At 42.0% G+C, this 25,304-nt stretch overlaps 1 protein-coding gene across 5 annotated transcripts in view; it reads left to right on the top strand.

The window, feature by feature from the left end:
* The window catches only part of LOC121595235 (mucin-5AC), a 162,598-nt gene that overhangs the window by 72,221 nt on the left and 65,073 nt on the right, over window positions 1-25,304 (top strand). For 3 of the 5 annotated variants that reach the window (XM_041919021.1, XM_041919025.1, XM_041919022.1), the window contains exons 1-3: window positions 5,990-6,040; window positions 20,408-20,599; window positions 24,414-24,593. In XM_041919021.1, coding sequence (XP_041774955.1) covers window positions 5,997-6,040; window positions 20,408-20,599; window positions 24,414-24,593 — 416 coding nt within the window. In that variant the 5' untranslated portion in view covers window positions 5,990-5,996. Of the gene's footprint in view, window positions 1-5,989; window positions 6,041-20,407; window positions 20,600-24,413; window positions 24,594-25,304 lie in introns of those variants that run through there. The other 2 variants (XM_041919023.1, XM_041919024.1) reach the window with 1 other exon arrangement.

Genomic DNA, 25,304 nt, shown 5'->3' on the forward strand with positions numbered 1-25,304 from the left:
CAAGTGTGTTTATTCGTTACAAAATAATGCACAAATGGTATACAGAATGTTCAATGACTCGGTTGCATTTGATTTATTGCACCATGATGTGGTTGACAGTTATTTCAATTCTGATAAAAAAAAACCTTCCTCAATCCTATCATTTCCATTCCAATAGGTTTTCATTGAATTTTGTATGGCTGTGCCACTCACCACAGTGAGCCTGCTCGCTTATCTTTGCGTTTTATTTCGCGTTTTTTTTTTGTTGTTGCAAAAAAAAAAAATTTTTGCAGCTCATTGAATCGTAGATTTGTTTTACAAACAATAAAAAACTAACATGAATAACGGGCCTTACAAGTGCATAACAGTAGCTAATTAGCTTTCTGTATGTTTACCCTCATCCTCGATGGAATTGTCAACAACAACGGGAAAACAATCATGCGCTATAAGTATCATAACAGTATCATTGATGAAACAATCAATCGTCGGATCAAACGCTCCCGGAAGCAAAATGTAATCCTCTGCCAATCGCTCAGCACAATAAACAGTAATAAACTAACACCTTTTACGGGTGGCCGTTCTCAAAACATGTCATTTACAAAAGATCCGATTACGCATCGAACAACACAGAAGCAATGACGAATCCCGCAAAACTCTCAACCATACACAAGGGTGGGATAAATTTCGGGATGCATTTTACCATGTCTTACAAATGTCAAATAAACAACAATCCAGGATTCCTTTTTCCGTTATTGACACCCGGAAGCGCTGCTTCAATAAATCGAGCGACGAAGCAGCGGACGAGACGGAAACAAATTCGACACTGAGCTCCCCCTACAGCTCAGGGGTTCCGTTCTGTGTGTGTGTCTGTTCGTGCAGTACTGTTCTGTAAGCTGATTTCCCGCAGCGACGGGGAAACTATCCACCGGGTGTTCGATGAAAATGGAAACCCAATAAACAAACAAGCTTTACGAATGGGTGACTTTTGTAAGCGATTCGACACTCGAAGCCTGTGACCGCAAATCGCAACCAGGGAGACAAATCCCCTTTGGGGGTGGACTGGCAGTCAGAAGTAAAAGCCAAAAGGCCCCCACCGCTCGCTCCATCTTCGCAGCAAGATGACGCGCTAGGGTCAGAACAGCAAAGCAGAAGGATGTATTGTTGTGTGTTACTAAAGTCTTTCATTTCTTGTGGCTATACGGTCGGCAGCACGCATGCAGAAACACAACACTGCACTGCGAGCTATTGGACCAAAAGGTCGAAGACTGTCGAACACATCAACCGGCACTGTTTGTCTGGAATCAGTCACCGTAAAACACACACACACACACACATTGGCTTTTGTTGCACTCGATGCAGCTTCAACCTCAACGACACTCGTGCAAATGGTGCAATATTGTGCAACAAATCAAATGATCGTTTTTTCGTTCGAATCGTCAATACAGGGAGGACCGGCTCTTTGTGTTGTTTCGTTTTGCCTAATCGATACACGCTAGTCGAGCAAGGTTTAGTGCTTTTTTCTGCTCGATCGGGTGCTATTAGACACAGCTTAGTTTAGAGACAATTTAAAGCACGCCTACTCTCTTTAAACGCGGAATTAATCCTTCCCACTCCTAAAGCGCTTTAAATTGAAGAATGAAAAATCGTTCCCTAAGGAGCACTTTCAAAACTATTCACCCCGCATCTTTCGGTAGGAAATCGACATTATTTAGAATTTGTTTCACATTATCTTATCATTCCGGTGAGTAGACAAATCCCGTCCTAATTAACTTCAGCTTAGCTCATCCGCACTTCTTATGGAAGCGTTGGCAATGAAGTGATGGCCAACGGAGGTGTAGAAGGGAAGCTTTTTCTCAAATAACGCCTTTCGCCAAATCGTACCAACATTTCCGAGTTTCACCACCAGTTATCGTTTTCGACTCATGTACACGATCATATTATTTTAATTACGTTTGTACAACCTACACCTACAGCGCGTGGCACACAGTTACAGAGACCATGCGAATGAGACCTGAAGTTGTGCACCGGGAGTTGTTCGTCGGCTGGGGGACGTTACAGTTGCTCACTTAACCTGCAATTAACGCTATCTTGCACGCTCTCTCGGAAACACAAGACGCTCGGCGGCTCATCGTCAAGCAACACTTGTGCGAATTCATAAAGTTCTGATATTTAATTATTCCCTGCGATTCCTTCCCGAAGAAAGCTGGCGGCGAGGGTAAGCTTTTTCCCTAGCGAAGCTTGTAAATGTGTGCACAGAGGATGGTGTTTTCGGGGGTGTTGTTCCTGGCAGAGGTATCTTATCTGTATTCCCGCTCGCAGGAGCTATGTTTCGTGCTGGGTGTATATAATCGGCTCAGTAAATCGTTCTCAAGGATGGTGGAACATTTACTGCTGGCTCAGGTTAGGCATGCTGTAACAACTTAGCGTCAATCTGTTGGTGAATTGTTCATTATGATTAAAGGAAAGCATTACGATTTGAGAGGGAGTTTGACACATAACATAACAAGGTAAATAAAAAATAATGGTTAGGAGTCGATGTTGTATTTTGGTCTAAGAAAAGTTGTTATGATTTTCCCATTGAAAATTAGATCATATTTATTAATTGAACAGTTCACACGGTTTCATCGTTCTTAAAATGGGTAAAGATATTAAGTCTTAACGCGACTCATGTGGTTGGTATTTCTAATTGGGAATGCAAGTAACACATTTTGAAATTAATTTTGTTTTTCAATGACCTTTTTGTCATAAGAAAATTCATAACAACTGATCGATTCGTCCAAGAAAGCTTTCATGTTCTACCTCCACTCGCATCGCAAACTTTCATCTTCCTTTTCTGCTCCGTAGCATCACAGGATGGTGTAAAAATGGTGTCATTGTAAAATTTACATAAAACATGATAAAATTAAAATTTTGTCCCCCCCCCCCAGCATTCACCTATGCTGCTAAAGATGCTCTTAGGCAAAGCAAGTACACTCGGCAAAGAAGCACACACTTCGGGTGGCCCGAAACCTGAAGCATCATAAATGAAGAGTAAGAAAGTTTTGCAAAATTTTCCACAACACCCGTTGGCCGAGCCCGTCCGATGTGCAGGTGGTACCGAAGGAACGTGGAAACTTATGAGAATAACATGCCTGGCGTACACAGGTACAGTAAGAAGATATGAAGTTTTCCCGCTCGCCAAAGTGCCACTCTTTGGGGACGGATGTGACGGCTCAAGTATTAATTTATGCTCGTCCGCGTTCGTCAGCTTCCTGGTGGCGGCGCGGAGACTCGCATAGCTTGTTGAAATTCTCCGTAAAACGTTATAAATGAGGTTTTCATCGCCAAGTTACACGATTGTGCTGCTTGGTCCAGGGTCGATGCGGATGTATGCAGTGCTTAATTATAATGTTTCCGTGCGACACACAGGACTAGGTGGATGAATTATTACAGCAACGCTTCTTGGACATTCTTTTGTGATATTCTAACTCAATAAAAACGCAAGAATGTTTCTGAATGTTGAAAATCAAAAAAAGTAACTAACATCATTTTTAATTAATTTATACATTTTTCAACCTGAACTTTTTTTACAACAAACCTCTGTAGTATTTATTTATTTCTATCAATTTATTTGTTCAGTTTTGGGAAGTCATATCGACGAAGCATTAGTGAATTCATTATTCAAAATGGTATTTTTTGTATTACCATATGAGCAATTATAGCAAATGACAGTTATTTTTTGGCATATGAAAAATTTTATTGAAAAAGATAGGGTGTACAATGATGTACAAATTATTCTTTATATTATGTTGGTGCTTATGTGGTTAAACTTCTGCTTGGTGCTTATGTGGTCTAATCTGCTTGTTCTATTTGACGTAACGACCTACGCGGTTATGCCAGCTGATACAGGCAAATCGAGACTTCTTAGTACCACGGGGGACAGTTCATATGAGACTTGAACCCGTGACGATCATGTTATTAATTCGTACGAGTGGCCGACAGTACCATGGAATCGCACTACGGGATTAAACTAAAACAGTTATAAAAGAAATCACTGGTTCAAGCCTCTCAATATGTTTCATCATCTCTATTCTTATCTTCAGATGATTGAAACTCCCCTATTAGTACCGTGACATTTAATAATGACGTTCGATTTCCTTCACCAACCATCGATCAAAGTCTGGTGCCGTGGCAAAAAGTTCATCATTTCCGATCATCATTTGCATTGCTATCGGACCTCGGTTGGATCCACTGGCAAAACCGAAGCACCATTTGTTCGCTGCCAAGACACAAACATTTCACACTCGAAAGAGCCCTCCAAGTCAATCAGCCGTCGGTGATAATTTTTCCCCAATTCCGCTTTGTTTTCGTGTTTTCCGTTTCCGCATTACACTTCACCAACGCGTCGCTTTTTGTCCAGGAACTGGCATTTCAGGAGCTGTCTCATAATCTTCCAAACCGAAATGGCAAGCCGCGGGCAGTTTCCGTACACAGCCTGCTCCTCACCTACACTCCCTCTGCGAGTTAGTTTGATCCTTGCACACGAGAATCTTCGTTTCCGGCTCATCGCCCATCCCAGGGAGGGATGTACATTTATCATAATTCCAATTCGCTGCAAGTGCCCTTGAACAAAAGACCATTTCATGAAGAACTTTCGTCCGAGTGGAGTCCGAGGGCTCTTGCTTACTTTCTTGCGATGCGAGCAGCAACGGCTTCAGACAAAGAAATAATCAGAAATCATTCGTGCACCATCCGGCTCGCGGCAATCGTTTCATTCGAGGGAGTTGCTTGCAGCACAGCAGCCACCGACGGGGGAACAGGTGACAGCTATCCGGTATCCGCTATAGTTGGCGGCATCTCGTGCAAACTTTTCGACAGCAACATAATTGAAATATTCTACTCAACTCTCGAGGCAAGCGTTTGTGTTTGTTATCAACGCTTCAGCAGGCAAGTTGGATGTGTCTCACCCTCTTCTGTTGTTTTGTTTCCGGCCGGATAAAAACTTCAGATTCGATTTCGCTCCCTGGCTGAGACTCCCTGGAATGAGACTCACTTCTCGGGATGGGGTTGCATAACAGCCAACGTTTTCATCACAGGAAAGATACGCTTTCATTCAAAACCACTTGAGTTGATCGAAAATTAAGACGACGGGTATAGCTTACTTACTTGTTCTGTAGGGTGCAAGATTCTATTCGGTTACATTTGGTGCCCCGTTCCCGCGCGCTAATACAACTTGAATGGTTTCTAGAATGAAATGTGATAAGCCTCTCCCGGCTCGTGAATATTCATCGTAAAACTGAGGACAATTAATTTTTACCACGGATTAGTTTGTATGGTTGCGTATGTCCACTTCGCCGCAGAGGCAATGGTAAGGGTCGCGTAATCGTTAAACCGTTTATCGCTGGACATAAATCGATGATAGTGGGAAGCAAAACGCAACAAAACTTCCGGTTAAGATTAAGTAGCAAAGAAAAAGCAGTAGAACAACGAAGATATTGCAATTTGGTAGCATTCTTTATAAACACACAAGCACAGTTCCAACATACTTCTTTGTGATGGGAATTGCGCTTACGTCAAATACGACATTAGTGACATTCTGGGGTGAAATAAATATCATGATGGTAGTAAGGCCAACTGTACGAGATCAATTGGGTGATATGCCATAAAGGAGCATCTATGTTTGTTGCTGTTTTTTTCCTCTACTATCGCACCAAAGTCCTTCCGTTTTGCTGCAGGGTATTGGAGTTTCATTTTCTTTACGAGCAGTCACTTATATTTTATTGCGAAACTCTGACAATTTATGTGCACTCTCGGAAGCTTATGAATATGTGTTGCTGCTCGGTTGGTTTTTTTTTGATTTGCTCTATAGCACAATTTGTTACTTAGTTACAGTAGGAAAAAATGTAATGAAAATTACATTATGCAGCGCGTGTGGTGTTTGCTTTGTAGTGAAAAAACATATCTTACTGTAAATTGAAACATTCTAGTATTAATAATAATATTTTTATTCTAATTTTCGTTGCAGGTAAGTGAAATCTATGGCTAATCACACTCATTCCTCAGTACTGGTATTTCCATCCAGGTTAGTTTTATGCAAAAATAAACGTTAGGACGATGCCGCGGTACAACAGTCCATTCTAACGACTTAAAAAGTACATTTCACGACCTCTACTTCACACAGCAGTAAATCAAAGTCTAAGATAACCAAATGAGGTCCATCGATAAATATGAAATGGTCTTTTTCAAGCAAGAATGTGTCTAATTTTTTTTTTCTGCATGTTCTTTTTGCCTGTGTAGACATGACATGATGGTCACTTTTTGAATAGTCGACTTTATACAGCTTCAAACCTTATAAGTTAAATTAGCGCTTGGCTAGCAACCATTGAGAACCGTCTTCAATGTTCACTCTGACGAAGAGAAACTTGGCGTTTTCCTTAACACTTCCTCGCATAATTGCTCAACGTCTTCATCATTTCCATCCTGCAATCGTAAACATTATCCTCCTTCACCAAAGTGTCAGACTACAGTGGCAGGGAAAGAAATTCAAATTCAAAGCCCTTAATTAATGTTTCTGCATCCTGTCAAACTGCTGTCATCGACGCCGGCCCGGCTACAGCTACCCGTTTCGAATCGATGAAGGAATGCACTCTTGACAGCAATGTCTAGCGGCACTTGACTTAACCAGATTCACAGCCCAGCAGACGACGCTGCACGGTGAAGGGTTTTCTTCTCACCCACACTGCTCGTCTACGGTCACACCCGAGGGCACCATCCTGTGGCCGCGAACCTCCCGTCCCGAAGGTGTTTGCTGCTGGACCTGGTAATGGAAATTTAAATTTTTAATATTCATCAACCAATGCCAGAGCGGGCAGGGTGAAGGTGTCTCTCACGGATGGTGAAGGTAGGTGGGTGTGCCGATTGCGGTACAATACTGATTTACTCGCTCGAAGCACAACCATTCGATTGGAAATAAATCAGAGCTTCATTGACAGGCTAGTGATAGTGGACGGGCGTATACAAGAGCAGGGAGGCAAAGCGTGACGGTAAGGTGGCAGCTGCTTTACATTTCAACCCGATGATATCATCGGGAGCACACAAACAATCGGAACTTCGTTTGTGTTCGTACACTCGTTTAAAGGTGCGGCATTTGCATCAATGCAGTTGTTAGAGAGACGCCGCTTAAAACGGGGCACGTTGGTCGTAAGTAATATTGCGTTTCAGTTCCAGTGCTGTGTAAGACGTATGGATAGCACGCTTAGTTAAGGCTCAAAAGGATTCATTTAAATCTCTCTCGTTCTCCTCGTCCGTCCCGTGTCTGGACTGACAACGGCACCGAGCAGTAATATAACACCAATTTGCGAGACGTGTGATTTCAATATAATACACCACAGTCCCTGAGGCGGTGTACCAGTGGTTAGCTTTCTTCGTACGACAAACAACTGCTCTTTGACATAGATGATGTGCTTCGATGAATGGCTTCAAGTGGCTATCAAATTGCAAAATTGCCCTTGCGTTTGTTTTGCTTTTATCAGCGGGAAGGATCGAGGAAACCTCACAACGCTTCGGTTGCACAATGCATGATGGGCGTTTGTTTTGTGGTGGTTGGTTAGAATAATGTTAGCTTTGATCTGAATAATAGGTTCTTTGTGTGCACTTTGCTTCATTACATATTGGAGAAGGTTGTTGTTTTTTTCTATTTTTTCTCTAATATTTGTCATATATATTTCTATATTCAACGATTTCAATATTCTGTTAACCAGAAAGATTTTTTTTATAAATATGAACGAAACATATATGACAATTATTTGAAATAAGGAAAATGTTCACAAGTGTAGGAAAAAATGTTACGCGTATTTTAATTTCGCATAGGTTTTGTCCGCTAACGTTTTAATGCTATTTAACTGTGCTCTGCTTCAAAAAAATGATTCCGATCCAACGTGAGACCCTGACCTTGTGACAAACGCCCCTGCGGTCTCTCTCCAGTTTCTTTACAATGTCAGCATCAATCAACTGTTCACCACACACCGATGTGGAGTTCCCTATGTCAGCGCATCATCAACTGCATTTGAATGCATCCATGCAGCGCAGCAGCACGTGATACGGTCCTATGTCCATGAAACGAACGATCCCCAACAGCTGATGATAGGGTTGACTTTCTTATTCGGAAATAAAATTGATTCCGGTACCATACCGGGCACCTGCTCTGGCAAGTTTATTGTTTGTATCGTTGGTGAGTCGGCCAATCCGGTGACCAGGGAGGTTGAATTTACAGACCATCGGTGAACCATTTCAAAAACCCATTAATTTAATCCCCCTTAAGGTGGTGAGGGCAGGAGGAACCGTGGTTGGAAATGGTCGCGAATTTCCGCAACCGAACTCACGCTAATTGGCGTAAATAATGGAGTCAAGCCGTTCGGTGGTGGCCCCCCATTACTTTCCAGCACTTTTAGTGGGTTTGTACCTCGTTTGCCCTCGAGATTGCCAATGGTGTGGCCCGGTAAATAATGGTTTTCGAACCGTGACCGGTAGAAAATTGTCTGCTAATCGTTGGATGGGCTGCTGGCTTCATAAATCCCCTTGCTTTTGAAAGGCACGAAATACGAACTGAATATCCATCGAACGCAAAGACAAATGGAGACCGATCGGTGAGGCCAATCAAAATTCTTGACCTGTCAGTGACGCTACACCGAGCAGACCTTTTTTCGAGGTAGTAGATATTAATCTTTTTTCTTCGTTACGATCCACCAATAATGACACTTATTTGTTTTTTTTTTTTATTAATGACATTATCATGTTTAAATGAGTGATCCAACTTCATGTTTTGTTTTAACCTTGCTTCAGTCAAACATTCGTTCATTTTCAAATAATATTTTCTCTGTTGTGTTTGATCCATTCTACCCCAATTAGTATTCAATTGCTCGCACACAATTCTGCAGCCGCACGTACAATATTGAGTGTGTTTCGATTGCAGCTCTATAAACTATTGCAAATTAATTGATGCGTTAAATCTCCAAGCGTGTACGCACGCCAACCACACATATTCAACGCACTAGATAAACACCAACACCATCGCACCACTTTTTGTGATACTATTTTTATGTTTTTTAAACAGATTATCCCAACCATTCGGCCTGTCTTTTTTGGCCATTTCCTAGGCAATAAAGCCCTCGCTGCAGTAACAGTGGGTAGAAAAATTGCCATACTGACCAAACCAAACCAAAATCTAGCCGAAAATTAAACGCCACCTGATATGTTTGTGTATTTTCAACTTCCCCGAACCCTTCCGTTGTGCCATTTCCTTCCCGCTAAAACAGGGGACAGGTTCAAGTGTACATGCCAAAAAGTACACGAACATCACCCGGCAAGTGAATCCTGGGTGAATGAATATTTATGTTTTAATTAAACCACCAAAACGGTACAAAAGGGTCATACAAAACACAGGGGCAACCCTGTTCAAATGCTCCTGTTACGAACCAGGAATCAGGAACAATGCCAAACATTCGCGGATGGAGGAAAGAGCATCGATACTGTTGTTAAAAGTCTTCCGCAGCCCAGCATCAGCCGGCTTTCTCGCCCGGCTAGAAGTTTCCCCCCTTTTTTTACACCCATTAACATTTATTTTGCCCTCGTCCACGGTACGACAGTGGGGATCGTAAATTATCCAACTCGATTTCCGGCATGCAGAATGATGCATTATGGCATGCAGAAAAAAAGCGACAAGGATTTGCTGTTGGGAGTACAAAACAAAAAAGGGGAGCCAACGCATTTGCTACTTCTGGTGTGGCATGGAAATAAAACGCCAGTTAACGTTCAATTTGTTTGTCAAGCATGGCGTGGGGAAATCGTTTGGCTGTTTTTCTGTAGCGTTGCTACAGAACTTACTTTTACCGCTCCACCATGAACGAATGTCAATGTTAATGGTTTCGGGAACGCACAGAACCTATCGTCACTAGTAATGAGTTGGGGTAGTGTGTGTCTGGAGTGCAGAATGGAAGCACAATTGCATGTGTTGTTGTGCGTCCTTTAATGAAGATAAAATAATGGTTCAGATTCATATCCAAAAAGGGCGGCGGCATTAAAGTGAAATAAATGGTAGTAGCCGATTCTGCAGATGGTAGATGAATGTACTGCATCCCTTAAGCTGCCACACTAGGTAGGGGAAGGAGAGCTTAAATTTTCGCCATTTGCCCGTAATCCCTAAACGCTTATAGTAAAACGTTTTGCGTGCAAAATACTCTCCCGTTTTCCGCGCTCAATACTTTGTCATCTCGACGGATAATTTACTTACCCGACTACGCTTTTGTGTGGATGTTGCTTGCCCATCCTTCCCGCAACCGCAACCCATAAGTCTCTGTCCCCTCAACCTGCTGGACGGAAGAAACCCACCGATGATGTTCTTTCCGGTTTAGTTTTCGGCAACAGCAACACCACCAGTAACCACCATCTCCTGTGTTTAGAACCAACGGAACGGTGACGCAGCTTTAGAGCCTATCCCTCTACTATCCGCTCGGTCGGTCGGGCCCGTATCCTCTCCAGCAGCGACAGGGAATGCTTTGAAACCGACCATAATCTGGGTAGCAGCCGAAACATTCATTAAACATGTCAGACGGCTGCTTATGCCGTAAACCACACAGCTTCCCATCCGTGGGATGAGTTTTCCCTTTGCCTTGTTCTCAGAGACTTGTGTAGTTTTAAGGTAGTACGGTTGGTAGTATCTATACTAAAAAAACAGAATCAGGATCTTTTAAAGCCACTAAATGGTTCCTATAGGTAGGTTTGAATTTTCACGAGCATGAATCCTTCTTCCACAACGCTACTCCTCACCTTCTCCTCCACCACCTCCCACGGAGGCAATGTTTTTGCATATAAAATGCAAATTATCATCAGCACCGTTTTTAGTTGCAGACTCGCTTGGAATCGAATTATAAATCCTTCACACCACCGAGCTTTTGTCTTTTGAAAACGAAGTGGGAGAGAAATAGAGTGAGCATGCCACTGATGCACACACATCTTCACACAAAAGTCTCGAACATGCCAAGAACAAAATGAAAATTAATTATTATAGACAAAACTTTTCAACACGGCTGCGACCAGCCCACTGCTTTGTGTGTGTGTGTGTGTGAGGGATCGTTATTGATGACTTCATAGGATGATTTCTGGACTGCAGGTAATTTGCTGCTGACCATCTTATCTCTCTCCCTCTCTCCTCTGGCTGAAGGGAAGGCATGGAACTGTATTAATTAGAAAACTTTCTGCCGTTAGAAGTGTGCTGTTTGGCTCAAGAGTGTCTTTCTTGTGGGAGTTTTTGGGAAAACGAGTAGATCACAAAGCTGCAACACCCTAGGAAGAATGGTGGATCCTGCTTGACCGCATACGCCTTTGAGGGTTTGACCACTAATAAATGTGGCCCCCATCCGAGCGTTGGCTGAGCGTTTGCTGGGTAAATCTCGGACTCCTCGAGCACTAGGACTCAAAGGCATAGCTTTTTGTTATATTATTGTACCGGCTCGAAGAGGATAGTTTAAGAGGATGAGTGTCATAAAAATAGCTTTAACAATGCAAATCACCATTCAGACAAGCATTTCTGGTGTCGCCGTCGGTTTATTTAAGGTCAATTTATGTAAGCATCTGTTTGGTCTTTCAATATCAGTTTTTTCACGTTTTGGTAGCTGTATTGTGATTTATGTTTATTTGCTCATTGGATTTACTTTGATTTTCCCAATCGATAACAAGAAACCATCAAAATCCCATTTTCTACCATCGTAAACATCGATTTGAATGCAAACTAACGAGTGTGAGCGGAACATAACCACGACATTTGTGTTGAGAGCACCAAACAGCATAACATTTTTCTGTGCTGCCCAAATAAAAAGATCCTTCGTGTATAGTTGTACTTTTTTCCCTTCTTCAAATAAGCCACTATTCTATCTCGTGCTGAGAATTGTTGGGATGAAAAACTCCAGTACGTGTTTTGAATTTTTCTTTCGCCAGCGGGTAAAAGGTACCCATTCATCAGAGTGTTTATACCCGGTAAATATCGTCATTCGGTTGAATCTCTCCTAATCTCGGCACCACAAATAACACAAGGACACACACATACTCAGACAAACACTGAAATATCGTCGTGCACTTGTACTCTCTCACTTCCTGTTTGCAGCAATTTACTGTAATCTTTTTGTTCAACCCACCTGGCCGCCCGCCCTTATCTCCACCGCTCGCGAAACCCCTCAATGATCTCTTCCCCTTTACACCTTTTCGTTTGCTTTTATTTCATTCTTCGGGTCATTGCCAAGATATCGATTGCTCTTGTGTGAGGAGTTCTTTTTGTTTGTGCAGGACATTCGTTCTTTTTTTTGTGCGGACTTCGGATGATCTCCAAAGCGAACCAGCCCGAGTATCCCAGAAAATCCGGAAGTCGTTAAAAGCGAAAGTACTGCCGTATGTAATTCGGCCAATAAATTTATGGCATCGTAAAACCCCCCTACGACCAACCCGCAAAACCGCCCGCTGGTTTGATGCTGCCTGGCCGGTTTTGGGGTGGGGTCTCTTATGTTCGGGATAGACGACGATCATTGTTGTTGGGTCACGCGCGCGCCCACGGAGAAGGCAGCGGAAGGTTGGAAAATCTGTGACCACATGCGTTATGCCTCTCAGCCTCTCGCCGATCACTCGCTTTTTTGTGTGTGCTGTTGTGTGGCATTTTTCGGTTTCTTTCTCTCGTGAATTCGATTTACGACTGAAGCTTTGTAGTTGGGCCAGGGTTGGCGATTTTTTCGGCAGCAGAATTTTAATGCGTTTTGGGTACCACCGGCCAGTGTTGCTTGTTGTTTGCCGTGCTCACACACATTAGCGGAGCTGCTGCAATAACACAACGTTTGTATGAAAGGACATTACTCTCTTCCGCCGTCTCCTGTCTCTGCTTCGCGTGCCGAAAACGGAAGCAAGGCGGACTTTGCTGCCTTATCTGCCCGGTGTGATTGGTTATTGATTTTTTCGACTGGCACTCTATCGTCTTGTTCACCGAGACAGGCGAGTCTAGGAATTGATTTGAGCCACAGTTGGTCCGACTTTATCATGCCCCGGTAAAGATAGAGTGGTTTCAATCCAAATTGAAAGTGTGTAAGAAAAACGGACACACAACAGCATTTGAAGCCGCTGCTGTGGCTCAGATTAATGGAAGTACACACAAAAAAGCACCTTCTGATGAGCATGTCTAAGCCGTATAAAAACGACCATCACACCAAACGTTCGGAATGAACTCACAGTTTATCAATCAATTTCTAACAGCAAATCGTATCGGTTTTATCATTCCATAGAAATAGAGTTGAATCTATCCCCAATCGATTTATCTGAAGCCAAAATTGAGTATTTTTCTTCTCTTTGTTTGATAAATGTTTTCATCGAAATGTACACTTTAAGAAAATGCGCTACAGCAATATTCAACTGTTCACACACGATCTTAACGTGGTGTGACATATGTGAAGGACGCTCATATGAAGAAGCCCGTCTAGCACACTTGTATCTGACACCTTTCAATGGAGGAGAGAAGGCTAAAAATATCTTGCAACCTAATGTTTCCTTCCTGCCCGAGTAATCATTCGTGCTCAATACATACACGCACACATCATACACCCACTAAACAGGAAACCATTTTACGCTATACTCTAGAGGTGAAGGTTAACTGTCTTGAGAGCTGGTTGGATGGAAGGTACAGCAGATGGCTTTAGTTGCTTGGAAAAATAAACAGATTAAGCGTACTGAGCTTTTGCTACAATAGATTGACATTAACAGTGTGTCCTTTTATTGTAGGGTGCTATTTTAAGATGAAAGCTTATTGTGTTGAAGGGACACGATACAGAGGAGCTTTCTCGGGGGTGTGTACGTCAACGAGGAAAATCGACTAATCGAAAATATTATGTTCCATATGATCGTGAATTTATTTCCATAATGATTAGAACTTATAAAGTTTTAATATAAATTATACTAACAATACAGTAAAGACACTATAAAATTAACTTTACTTATCTTTCATAAACTGTCACAGAACAATTAAATAAAAGCCTTTATTAGAAAATGAAACGAATACTTTCCACTTGAAGTACTAATTCTTTATCGAAAACAACAACAATTTTAACGATATCCTACTCTCTACGAGTCTCGCTGCAAAACAGATACGAATCAAAAATGTTGCAAACAAGTCAGACCGTAGCGCTCCATACGATAGTTGTATGCCGCATGATACATTTGCTTACCAAAATGATTGATTTCAACGGCAGTAAGGGCCAAAGGTACACCACTGTTACATTCCACAGTTACAAGACTGTCTGGTATTATGCCAATTATGCCAATTTCAAATGCACACAGCACAATCAACGACTGCGGCGCTAGTCACGAACCCACACTCTGTTCCGATCATTTGGTTGGCAATTTTGAAGTCTGATCCTTGCCGGTGCTCAGTTTGTTGCCCAGAAGTTTATCATTCTCGTCGCCGAGTAACGAGGCATGTTTTGCTTGTACTGTCGTCTATACTCTAGCTGACTATTGCAACATTTGTACAAACAACAACTTTATCTGCATTTCTGCCCCTTTACTGAATACCCACGACTTATGTTGCTCATACCCTCACTAAATCGTCTACATTTGCGACCATCTCCTTCCAGTGCTTAGTTCCATGCTTAGTACGATAAAATGCAAAAAATATGATACGGACGATTCATAACACTTGTCTCAAGTAACAATTTCAAAAGTTTTCAATTTCCTGTACAGAACTACTTTAAACGAATGCTGATTAACTTGAGAAGGGAATGTTCAATGAAAGCCTTAACTTTGTTGGTGCAATAAAGCTACCGCCAGCCTGACAGCAATCCAGCAAAAAAGGATTCAAATAGTACAACACATTTTTTCACATTTCTCGTGTATCCTGTCTACTGTCACTTTCTATGTACAGGCATTTGATACACTGTTTTAATTTTACAATCGCTGCCAGTGCTCGGTCGCTAGTTGTCTACCGCAAGATGACTTTCGGCTGCTCCATCTATCTTAGCTACTATACAAACATTCAACGTCGCCGTCTGTTGTCCTGCTGACGATTGTGTTGAAAAGCTCAAACTTTTCCCACCAACTGCGGCAAACAACTTTTTCGGTGCCACCCGAACGGTGAGACACGGCGCTACACATGTAGCGCCACGGTTCGTCTGAGTAAACAAAATTTAAATTGAATTTCGACAGCCATCATTGCCGAGGGGCAATCGAACGAAGGAACAACCCCGGAGCACCGGTAACAGAAAGTTGGTCTATCGTGCCGGTTTGCGAACCGACACCAGCGTATGATGCCATTTTTGCTCCACCCGCACCGCTCTAGTGGTTCTAGCTCAGCGTAGACCAGCTTAGGGGACAACTTAAAGTGGCTATTGCCGTCCAGGGAGTCGCCGTTTGCGAGGTTGCGCTCTAGTTTGACGCTTAATAAATAGAAAAAGAGCATGACTCCGCCATTCATCAGAGAAATGTTTGTCCTAGAACGAGAAAAAAGGTTCTAATTTTCCGCAATGATTTCGATGTTCTTGTTGTCGCCTTTTATAAGCAGCAAAAGAGAAACCTCACAGAGAAGTCACTTTAAAATTTCCCCTTTGAAGCGTCGTGCTTCCTTTTCAGTGTAACTGACTTTATCGTTTCATCATTGGACGATTTTATTTCGAATATAATAAAATAAAGTGATAAACATTAGTATCTCAGTCACCTGCAAAATGACCACTAGCACAGGGCATCACGTAAAGTGCAAACTTCAGGCGTCCTACTATCAATAAATCGACTACCGTAGCTTACCTTCCCAGAAGGTTGCAGCTTTTGCGAAACCGTTTGATGTCATTCAAAGCATCGATTCATTCAACTCAACCCCTCTTACCGTTTGCCTTTTTGACAACCTTCACCATCCACCACCATTCATCGAGTTGCATTTGGTTTGTGCCTACATCGTTTCTAAATTGGACCAATTAACGAATCCAACAGACATATCTGCACGCGAATAGTCAATAACAGTGGGTGCTTCCTGCGTGAATGACACTTTGGCTTCAAACTCGTTACGTTTGCTACTGACGATGACGAATCGTACGAAAACGAAAGTGAGGTGCTAGAGAATTAATTCTATTACGAGAAATCACGAAAATGCGCACATATGTCATGGAACTAAGAAGTTGGAGACGGCAAAAAAGCGGCACTATCGCAACAGTTGTTTGAGTTGATGTTAAGGTTAAGGTGGAAGAGTGGGAAATGCAGTTCTGTTTGATGCAACGATTACTAATTCGTAAGAAGAATGCAAACATATGGAAGAGTTACGGGATTTGATGAATATCAAAACATATCTATATTCTCTTCTAGAATTTATCAATATGTATGCGTTTATTGAACAAATAGGTGAACACATGTAAAAAGGTTTTTTTTAAATCTAAATATAGAAAATAATCAACAGCTCCTGACAAAACCTAGCGTTGCCAACGTTATTTTTTTACAAATTCTAATAACCATAACTCAACCAACACTTCTTTGACTTCGCTTCCAACACTGCGTAATGCAATTTCCCTGCCGTCTAAATGGCTCGTCTGCAGATACATTATCCTTTGCGATTATGCGGGTCATTGTACAATAAAGATTCTCCCGAAACCTTCCTCCTCCAACATTCATCGCAACCTTCATAACAAGTTTATTCCCTTCCAAATCGTTATCGAGGAACGGGATACAAACATCCCGAAATAGAACAAAAAACGGTAGCTCACTTGTACATTCCCCAAGCGTACATAAAATAAGGAAGCGTTGCTGCAACATTGATTCTGAGAAACACAGCCACGAGCGGGATCAGGACGCCACCCTACGAAAACAACACAAAACGGTCATTTTGCATGCAAACCACATTTAACACGACATTAAATGGCACTTTTACACGCATGGCTACAAGCTGGCAAACCGCCATTACCGCTTCAGTTCACCGCTTGCCATCGACACTCTTGCAGCTTCCGAACGCGTCTCAGCGCACGCAGCCCGACTCACTCAAACGTAAAACCAATTGTGCAAATTCCGAAAATAACCTTCACCAAAATCGATCTACCGACACATACACAAAGGGTGTCAGGATGGAAGGTCCACCAAAGGCCCTAGACTACACACGGGTGGCTTTGGGTGGTCTAATCCCACGGTATAAGTGGGTTTTGTTGGTTGAAAGTACCGTTTTACTCTCAAAGCTAATGGAGTGCCCAAAATAAAGGGGACACTTTGAAGCAGTCAGCTACTCCGTATTGATGTGGCTATAAGAGAGTAGGCAATGCGGTGAGAAGCAGTTAATAAAAGTAGCAGTGAGAACTTTCCGGCCTTTCATAAACTTAGTATAGCTTGAAATTCAACAAATGGCACGGTTTACTACTACCACATGTTCAGCACGAAATATATCTCCAAAAATAATCGTGTACACGAAAAAGGCTCGTAATACGCAATAAGCGGTAAAATTCCACATTTTCTTTTTTATTTATTTTTGGCTAAATCTAAATCTAAGCTTTCACAAGAAATAATCACAAACAGTGCTCACGAATAAAGAGCTATTTATTTCCTATCTTTTCGGCCGAAAGCTGAAGGCGACCGGGAGTAGTTGGTTGCTCCTCTCTAAACGATTATGGCCATTATCATTCAATCGTAACGACTCTTACCTGGAAATGGTGGTCCACTTTGATGATGCAATCGTTGTAAACGGCCCAATTATTGCCGCATTTTTCTTCTGCAAGGCAAGATCTCAGAATATAAATTATAACCAACTTTTTCATGTTTGGTAAAGGTTTCAGCACAAAATAAAACATTTATTCTTGTAGGTCTGCTTGCTTAAGATTACCATGAGATCTTTTTTTTTACACAATTCCACAAAACACAATTCACAGTTTACTTTACATCACTTACTCGTCCTTACATCGCTTGCTTACTCGGCCTATACCTGCTGGATACAATTTACCTTCATTATAATTTGGTACCACCTTTTAAAACTTCTCATCCAATTTACCTAGAGGCTGCACTTTTACGGCAAGTCAGTGTTCTAGCCCAGAACCGTGGAAGTTACAACCGGACCGATTCTGGGTCAGATAATAATTTTGATGGTCTGTCAGAAGAACCTTCCGTCCGTCAGTCAAACACCGTCGCTTGGGCGCGATGTTTCTGGGCGTGCAATTTCTTCTTCGACATTTCCCGAAAATGGTGCCGACCGGATATGGTCACTCTTCCGTCCAGTAATAACGTTTGTCAGGTGCTGCTGCAGTCTAGTTTCAGACAAATGAGATTTTATCCACGATAAGCAAATTGACATTGAACGGTACACATTCAACGGCGTGGAGTTTGCCCTAAAAATGTCTGTGTCATCACTCTGAACTAATTTACCTCCGGGCTTGGTTAAGAGAGTTGGATGTTAATTTTAGCTAAGAGCGTTTGATAAAAATTTTCTGGTATAGAAATAGTAGCCTAAAGAAAACATGTTATGAAAATAAAGTAATATCTTAATTTAATACACATACAACTATTGTCTATTGCTTCACGCCACAGGACACAATAAGTGTAAGAGCGCAAAAGACTGTACATCATTTTTAGCGCATAATACAAATTATGTCAACGGTAACTAAATCAATCGTTCACCAAAACTTTCTCTCGCTAATACCTGTGTTCTTATCAGCATAACCTTAATTTATTCAAAGAATCGTAGGGTGTAGGGTCCTGAATAAAATATGCGTTCTTTAAGGACTTTATCTTGAAACCCTCGTCTCCACCGCTTCCAATAATCCTGCTCGAGGGCACATGCGCCCCCGTCCCATGGCATTTTCCTTAAAAGCCTGTTCTCGCACACATGTTGTGTCCTACTTTTCGAATCATAATTTATGCAATCCCCCGTGTGCTGCTGCCTACACTTCTGCCTACGCGTATGCCCGACGGCCCGTTCATTAGGCGCGCCAAGCAACGCTCCATCCGAACCGGCAGCTTCACTGGGGTAAAGGTGTTTAAAAATTTACCTTTCTCAAACAACAAAATAACGCGACACAACAGGGAGAGGAATTAGCCATTGTACCGTCAAACAATTGTTGTTCGCGTAAAATGCATTCCATGTTTATGGTTTATCTTGTTCTTTTTCTTCTCTCATTTGTCAAGTGCAACAATTAATGCACATTCCTCTTAGTGCTAAAAAACATTACCGTCAGAGTGTAGGCAACCAGAGAATTGTGATGCATTATTTAGCTGCAATTATAGCTAAACGGATTCCAAGTATTTCTATTGTTGCAAATGAGGCTTCCTGATTTGAGCAATGAGCAGACTTCTAGATTTGGAAAAGTGCCAATGGCTTGCAGTTTACATTCCTCACATTACGTGCCAAGTTCCTTCCAACGTAACGTGTCAATCCTTACCACCATTGCCGCCCCATCTTTTACCGGATGCTTCACGGAAGCTCCGGCTAAAACACGTTCATTAATCAACCTTTCAACCTGTGCCACCTCTCTCTCTCTCTCTCTCTCTCTCTCTCTCTCTCTCTCTCTCTCTCTCTTTCTCTCTCTCTCTCTCTCTCTCTCTCTCTCTCTCTCTGTGCAGTAGTTTCCCATTTTCCATCCACTCACAGCAGGATAGTTGTATTACATTACAACATCCTGACGAGTGGCACGCCCGCAGCAGTTTTCCCAGTTAAAAGCATAACGATCCATCATTAGCGGAATGCGATCAAGGCGTAACGTGGTGATGAGAAAGAAGTAAAAAAAATCTCACATCCTCTTTCATTTCCCAACTACTACTAGCACTACCACTACTACTTCTGTCGTGTTCCGTCGCATGTTCCGCTTGAGCAAGTGCCATAGAAATACGGACACACTTCATTCTGCGCCTAGAGCCCGTACCGTGGTTTCCTCTGTTTCCTCGACCCGTTTCGCTGGTTGAAATGGTCAAGTAGAGTAACGTGGAAAACGAGCGGATTTCTATAGGAAGTAATTAACATTATTTTCTAGCACTCACTGTCCGTGTGGGGGGTCAATCTCGTCCTGCACACGTCATGCATAACGCAATCAATCAAAATATGGTAAGAGATGGTGCATCACTTCCTAGTACCAAATTAAACCAATTTTATTGAGCCCTACCCTACCACAATGCTATCATCCAGATAAAAGTCTTTCATCGATTTGTAATATTTATAAATGTTCATTAATTATTGATTATATTCATGAGACACTACTTCAAATAAATATAAACATTGTAAAGATTAATTTCCTTATCAGTACTTCCAATACTTTTCCACGCAGGAGTCGATTATAACCACATCCTTTTTTTAATTTATTACCACAATATATTCACTCCCAGTCATTAACAGATTGCGCCTCCCTGCTCCAGTACTATCGATAATGAGACTAATAAAGCTCTTCTTTAATATTGCGCTTCTTTCTTTCTTTCCCAGCACAACCGATGATGTGGAAAAATCGCTCGAACTGCTCGATAAGGTCCTGTCGGAGTTCGAGGAAGAACCGGACCGGACAAACCACCTCAACCATCATCACCATCATCATCACCATCCGGCCGTGGAACCGGACAGCCCGTCGCAGGGCCACCAGTCCGAGGACGATGGTTACATGAGCATGAACGGAAGAAGGTAGGTTGGAGTCCGATCTGATTTTTAATATCATAAAGCACCTTTTGCGAAACGAAAAAGCGTGTATAATATCGCTTGTGTGTATAATATGTTGATTGCGCTGGTGGACGCTGAAGCGTCCGATGATACGGTCGAGCTTAAAAAACACACACACACACATACACACAAACACATACAAACATCCATAGCATTGAAGTACACACATTGAATCATTTCAAAGGGGTCCGGCTATGCCTGGCAGTAGGCTTACCTTCCTGAACTTCCGGAGTGCAATTATTTCCGCTCACTAGCGTGCCTGTAACACACGAAGAAAAAAGAGGCAGAGCTTTTTTTTCCTTTTTTTTATTGGACATCCTGTATGTACGCACCGAGCTGTGGTAGTGGTGTAATTTTACTTTTCCGGAAATGCATTTGCATTTCTTTTATTTTATTGTTCATATATATGCCTCAAGCCCTTTTGGTCTTTTTTCCTTCTTTCTAACGATTGAATGAGCAAGATGTAAGAATTTCAGCAGCAGAAAAGTTTACACCAGCAACACACATATACACGCGTGAAACGAGGCACAATTTCCAAGCAAATCAAGGATCGTCCTGAGCACAGGGTAGGCTCGTTTACTCGTTTGCTCCGCACCTTAAGTGCACTTGTGCTACCGACACACCCTAATGAGGCTAATGTTTAACGAACCCGGCGGCACAGCTTTAACACACTCCTCTAGCACACGGGGAACGTGATTTACGTGCCACCATGACGGACCTTTTTTGTTGCAAGCTTACGTACACGTACGTGCGGGAGAAATCTTCGTTCGCTACTGAAAGCTTCAGTTGGCGCTATAATAAAGTGTGAAAAGTTTTCGCATTCCTTCCGCCCACATGGTCGAATTGATTTGCAAAAATGTCATCGCTCTTGATGTGGATCAAGTGCCGTTATAGAGGTGTGATTTTAATTAAACTGTACTTTCGATTCCCTGCTTTTCAAAAATAAATAACCAAAATGAAGTGGTGCAGCTTAACAAATTAAATGTTGTGTTTTAGTGTGTCGGATTGAATCGGATTAAGGGGATCGTTCTAGAGGAGTAGTAACTTTTCATTAGCAATCCAATGTAGTGCAATTTATACAGGTTATGATGATAAAGATGACATAATTGATAATTCCTCTAGAAAACGGCAGTGAGGACGAAACGGAAGAATTCTATAAATTGTAATGTAAATCATGAATTAAAATTGTATGAAAATTGTTAAATTCCCAAAAGCCAGACAGATTGAGCTTAGCCAACAATTTAAAGCTTTGAACATTCATTGGATTGTTCAATAGACGCTGCTTTTAATACTTCGTTATATTGCATTCCTTTTCTCAGAGTATCTTTCGCATACCTTCATATGATGATAGCCTAAATATCGTTCTAACATTCAGAGCAAAACTCAATAAAAATAGATGTGCACTTAAGATACACGGTTATCAACATCATCGATCTTGATTCAATTCTTGCTTGCTTTAATACTGTTGGCATTTCATTCGAGATGCCACACCATAGAACAATACACAGGGAAAGTGTGACAGCCATCACACCATCTCAGCGAGGAAAGCTTCACCGACTATCCACCCACCAAAAGATGGTGCCAAAAGCTTTTTTTCATATTTTTAATCGTTTACCGTCTGCTAAACGGAGTGTTTTAGGCTTCCTTTTAGCCCGAGAGCGTGAGTCATTTAGACTACGTTTAGGATTAACAAACACCTTTTAACCTTTTAAAAAAATTGAATAATTTATCAGAGGTTGGGGGGTCGTTATACACGCTAAAATACGGTATATGTGTTGCTATGCTTCGACAACAAATTGCTATCTTAGTTAAAATTATTGAAGACATATACTTCATTATAGTTGGATAAAATTAATAATTTAATCAGCAAGTGACATAGCTTTCAAGGTTTAATTACATCCTCAAAATCATCACGACTTAAAAGCAACACCCACTCAAGTACATTATTCAAGGACCCAACTTCCCTTTCATTTGTTCATTTTTTTTCCTCTGCTTAAAACTCAAAGTGTCGATTCAACAGCCTGTCCCAAAAATCTTTTTCCATTTCGCTGGCAACATGATACTCTTTTATTTAATTTTACGATGCTTCAAACGTCCACAGAGCATCTCTCAAACGCGCCCGCAACATGATTGTAGAAAGAATGCGTGTGCAAAACGAAACAGCTTCAGTCCGAGAAATTTGGACAGAGAGCGCAATTTAGTGTGCCTGTGGTGGTGAAGGTGTGTGGGTGATGCTTGTTGCATCGTAAAATGGCACGATGTAAAGAAATAAAAACACAAAGCTTTACAAGAACAATGGACAGCTTCGGCAGCCTGCCTACAGTGCTTGAGTCTTGAATGCGACTCAAAGCAGCCAAAACCATCCAGCAGTCGTAAAACCATGTTCTTCATAACCCCTTCTTGTACCGATGGCACTCACGATTCTTGCACAACAAGGCATTGAAGGTTTTAGCCGCAAGGCTGCACACACAGACAAGCTTCGTAGGATTCGGATTCTTGGATGTTTTAGGCAAGCAGAGAAAAAGCGCTGTTCGACGCCATTTTCGTGTTTTATGTGCTTTCGCAAACTTTCTTCGCAATTTTTGAAGATATTTTTCCGAATCCTTGGGGCGTATTTTCCGGACGTTGCGTTTGCGTTTCTACCACCCGTTCGGTCGTCAGGGCCTTGTCGAACTCTAACGTTTCAAAGCAGTTTAAAGGAATTGTGGTAGCTTTTGGTTCACTCGTTCTCCCTTTCTGCTTTCAATAAAGAAAACGAAACAAGTCACTTGTTTCTGTTATTTCCATCCGAATTGCGCACACACACATAAACACACTACACGACATACCCAAAAGCACAATACCATGTCGGGGTGTTCAAGCACGCTCTCTCTCTTTCTCTAAGGAGTAAGCAAATCGCTCGGAAGAATTGTCACTTGCATTTGCCACATTTGCTTATGCTTTTTCCACGCTCTGCCAAACCCCTCTACCTCGCTCCATTGGAGAACTCCCGGCACAAGGCGAGGTGAACTTTTTACGACCAACAGCGAGAGCACCGTGCGACAAGACAAGTAAAAATAAAGTGAGCCATAAACGAACCGAAGGCTTAATAAATTGTCACATAAACTGTCAGCTCGTCCTCGGGAGGATTCAAATATTTAGTTCCACGCGTACGCAAACACACACACACACACACACAGACATATGTTTGTTGGTATATTTTGTGTGGGCGCTACCTGAGCAAAAGCAAATGGACAGGAGATGGATTGTTTATGGCATACTCGTTTTATCCGCGCTCAAGAGATGGCTCGGCGCTTTGCTTCAATATCCTGCCTTAAACGGGATCGGCACACCAGCAGCTGGCTTTAATGTTTTATGTTGAACAGAGCGCGCTTTTTGGAGGGATTTTTCGGAGACGGAAAATCGAACATCATTCAAATACGGGTACTTGAGTGATCAGATTTGTGTTTCCACTTGATCGATTTGCTGAATTTTCTCGATTTGGTTGCTTGCCTTTTTTGCTTCCCTTTCATAGAGAAACAACCCCATTGCAACGTACAACCAGTGAAGCAACGAATTGCTAACATAACGACCACCTTTTGTACGATCGTCTCGATCCTGCAGACAAATCATTCGTTTCTAGGAGCGAAAACGGAAGCTCAACTTCAATCATTCGCCTTCTTACCCGCACTCCATGGCGATCGATAAATCAGCCAACACAGCCATCACAGAAATCTCATTGCATTTTTTCGTATTTGTGCTTACCTCCTTCTTTTTCCACTTACACAAATACTTTCAGGGCCAAATTTGTACCTGATTTTCAACCGACAGACGAGGCCACTGCACCAACACATCCGCAGCCATCATCACATCATGGGCAGCTTCAGCAGCAACATTCACTTCCGGTGCCGACGGATGAATCCTACTCGCCACCGTCGCCCGAGGAAGCGGAACGAATAATTTCCAATTTGCTACCAAGGTGAGTAAATGGCTACGTTTTTTTTGTGCTACATATTTTTCACTGTATATGTATGTGTTACATTGCATTTTGGAAAAGGATTATGTGCAGCCCGAAGAAAGGCTTGACAGGGAAGTTCCACGAGATGCATATCAAGCGCTTGCAACAGAGAGCAGAGGTTGTGTGCGTTGCAAAAAAAAAGTGCGATTACACTCAAATTATAGCATTGCTGCGTGCAACGGAGTGAATAAAAAAAATCCCGGAAGCGGAAGGAGTCGTTTAAAAGGAAACAGAGGCAAACGGTGCATTTTTTCTGCTTCAAACAACTAACAAGGTCCTTTAGACGCACGGACGAATGAGTTTGTGCTTTGACAGCACTTGAAAACAAACAAAAAATGCTTTCAAGAGTTTGAACCATTTTAGCCACCGGCTTGGCTGGTACCTTCTCTCGGTGCGCTGCCATTAGAGGGGTAGCTTTAAACTTTACCATAACTGCTTTGCATTGCTTGGTGTTTGAAAATTGGGCGCAATTTAAAGGTATTCAGCTGTAAAGTCGCAAATGTGTAACATTAAAATAGATTAGTTAATTTCCAAGACACACCTCTGGTTGATCATTCGAACTTTATGCGATAATTTATGTCGATTCCTTTAAGCCGTTTCAGCTCATTGCTTGCATTTAATTGACTCCCTGGAACTATCATTGCCGCAATGGTTAAGGAGGATGGGGATTAA

This window comes from Anopheles merus, chromosome 3R, assembly GCF_017562075.2.
Source record: "Anopheles merus strain MAF chromosome 3R, AmerM5.1, whole genome shotgun sequence".
NCBI lineage: Eukaryota > Metazoa > Arthropoda > Insecta > Diptera > Culicidae > Anopheles > Anopheles merus.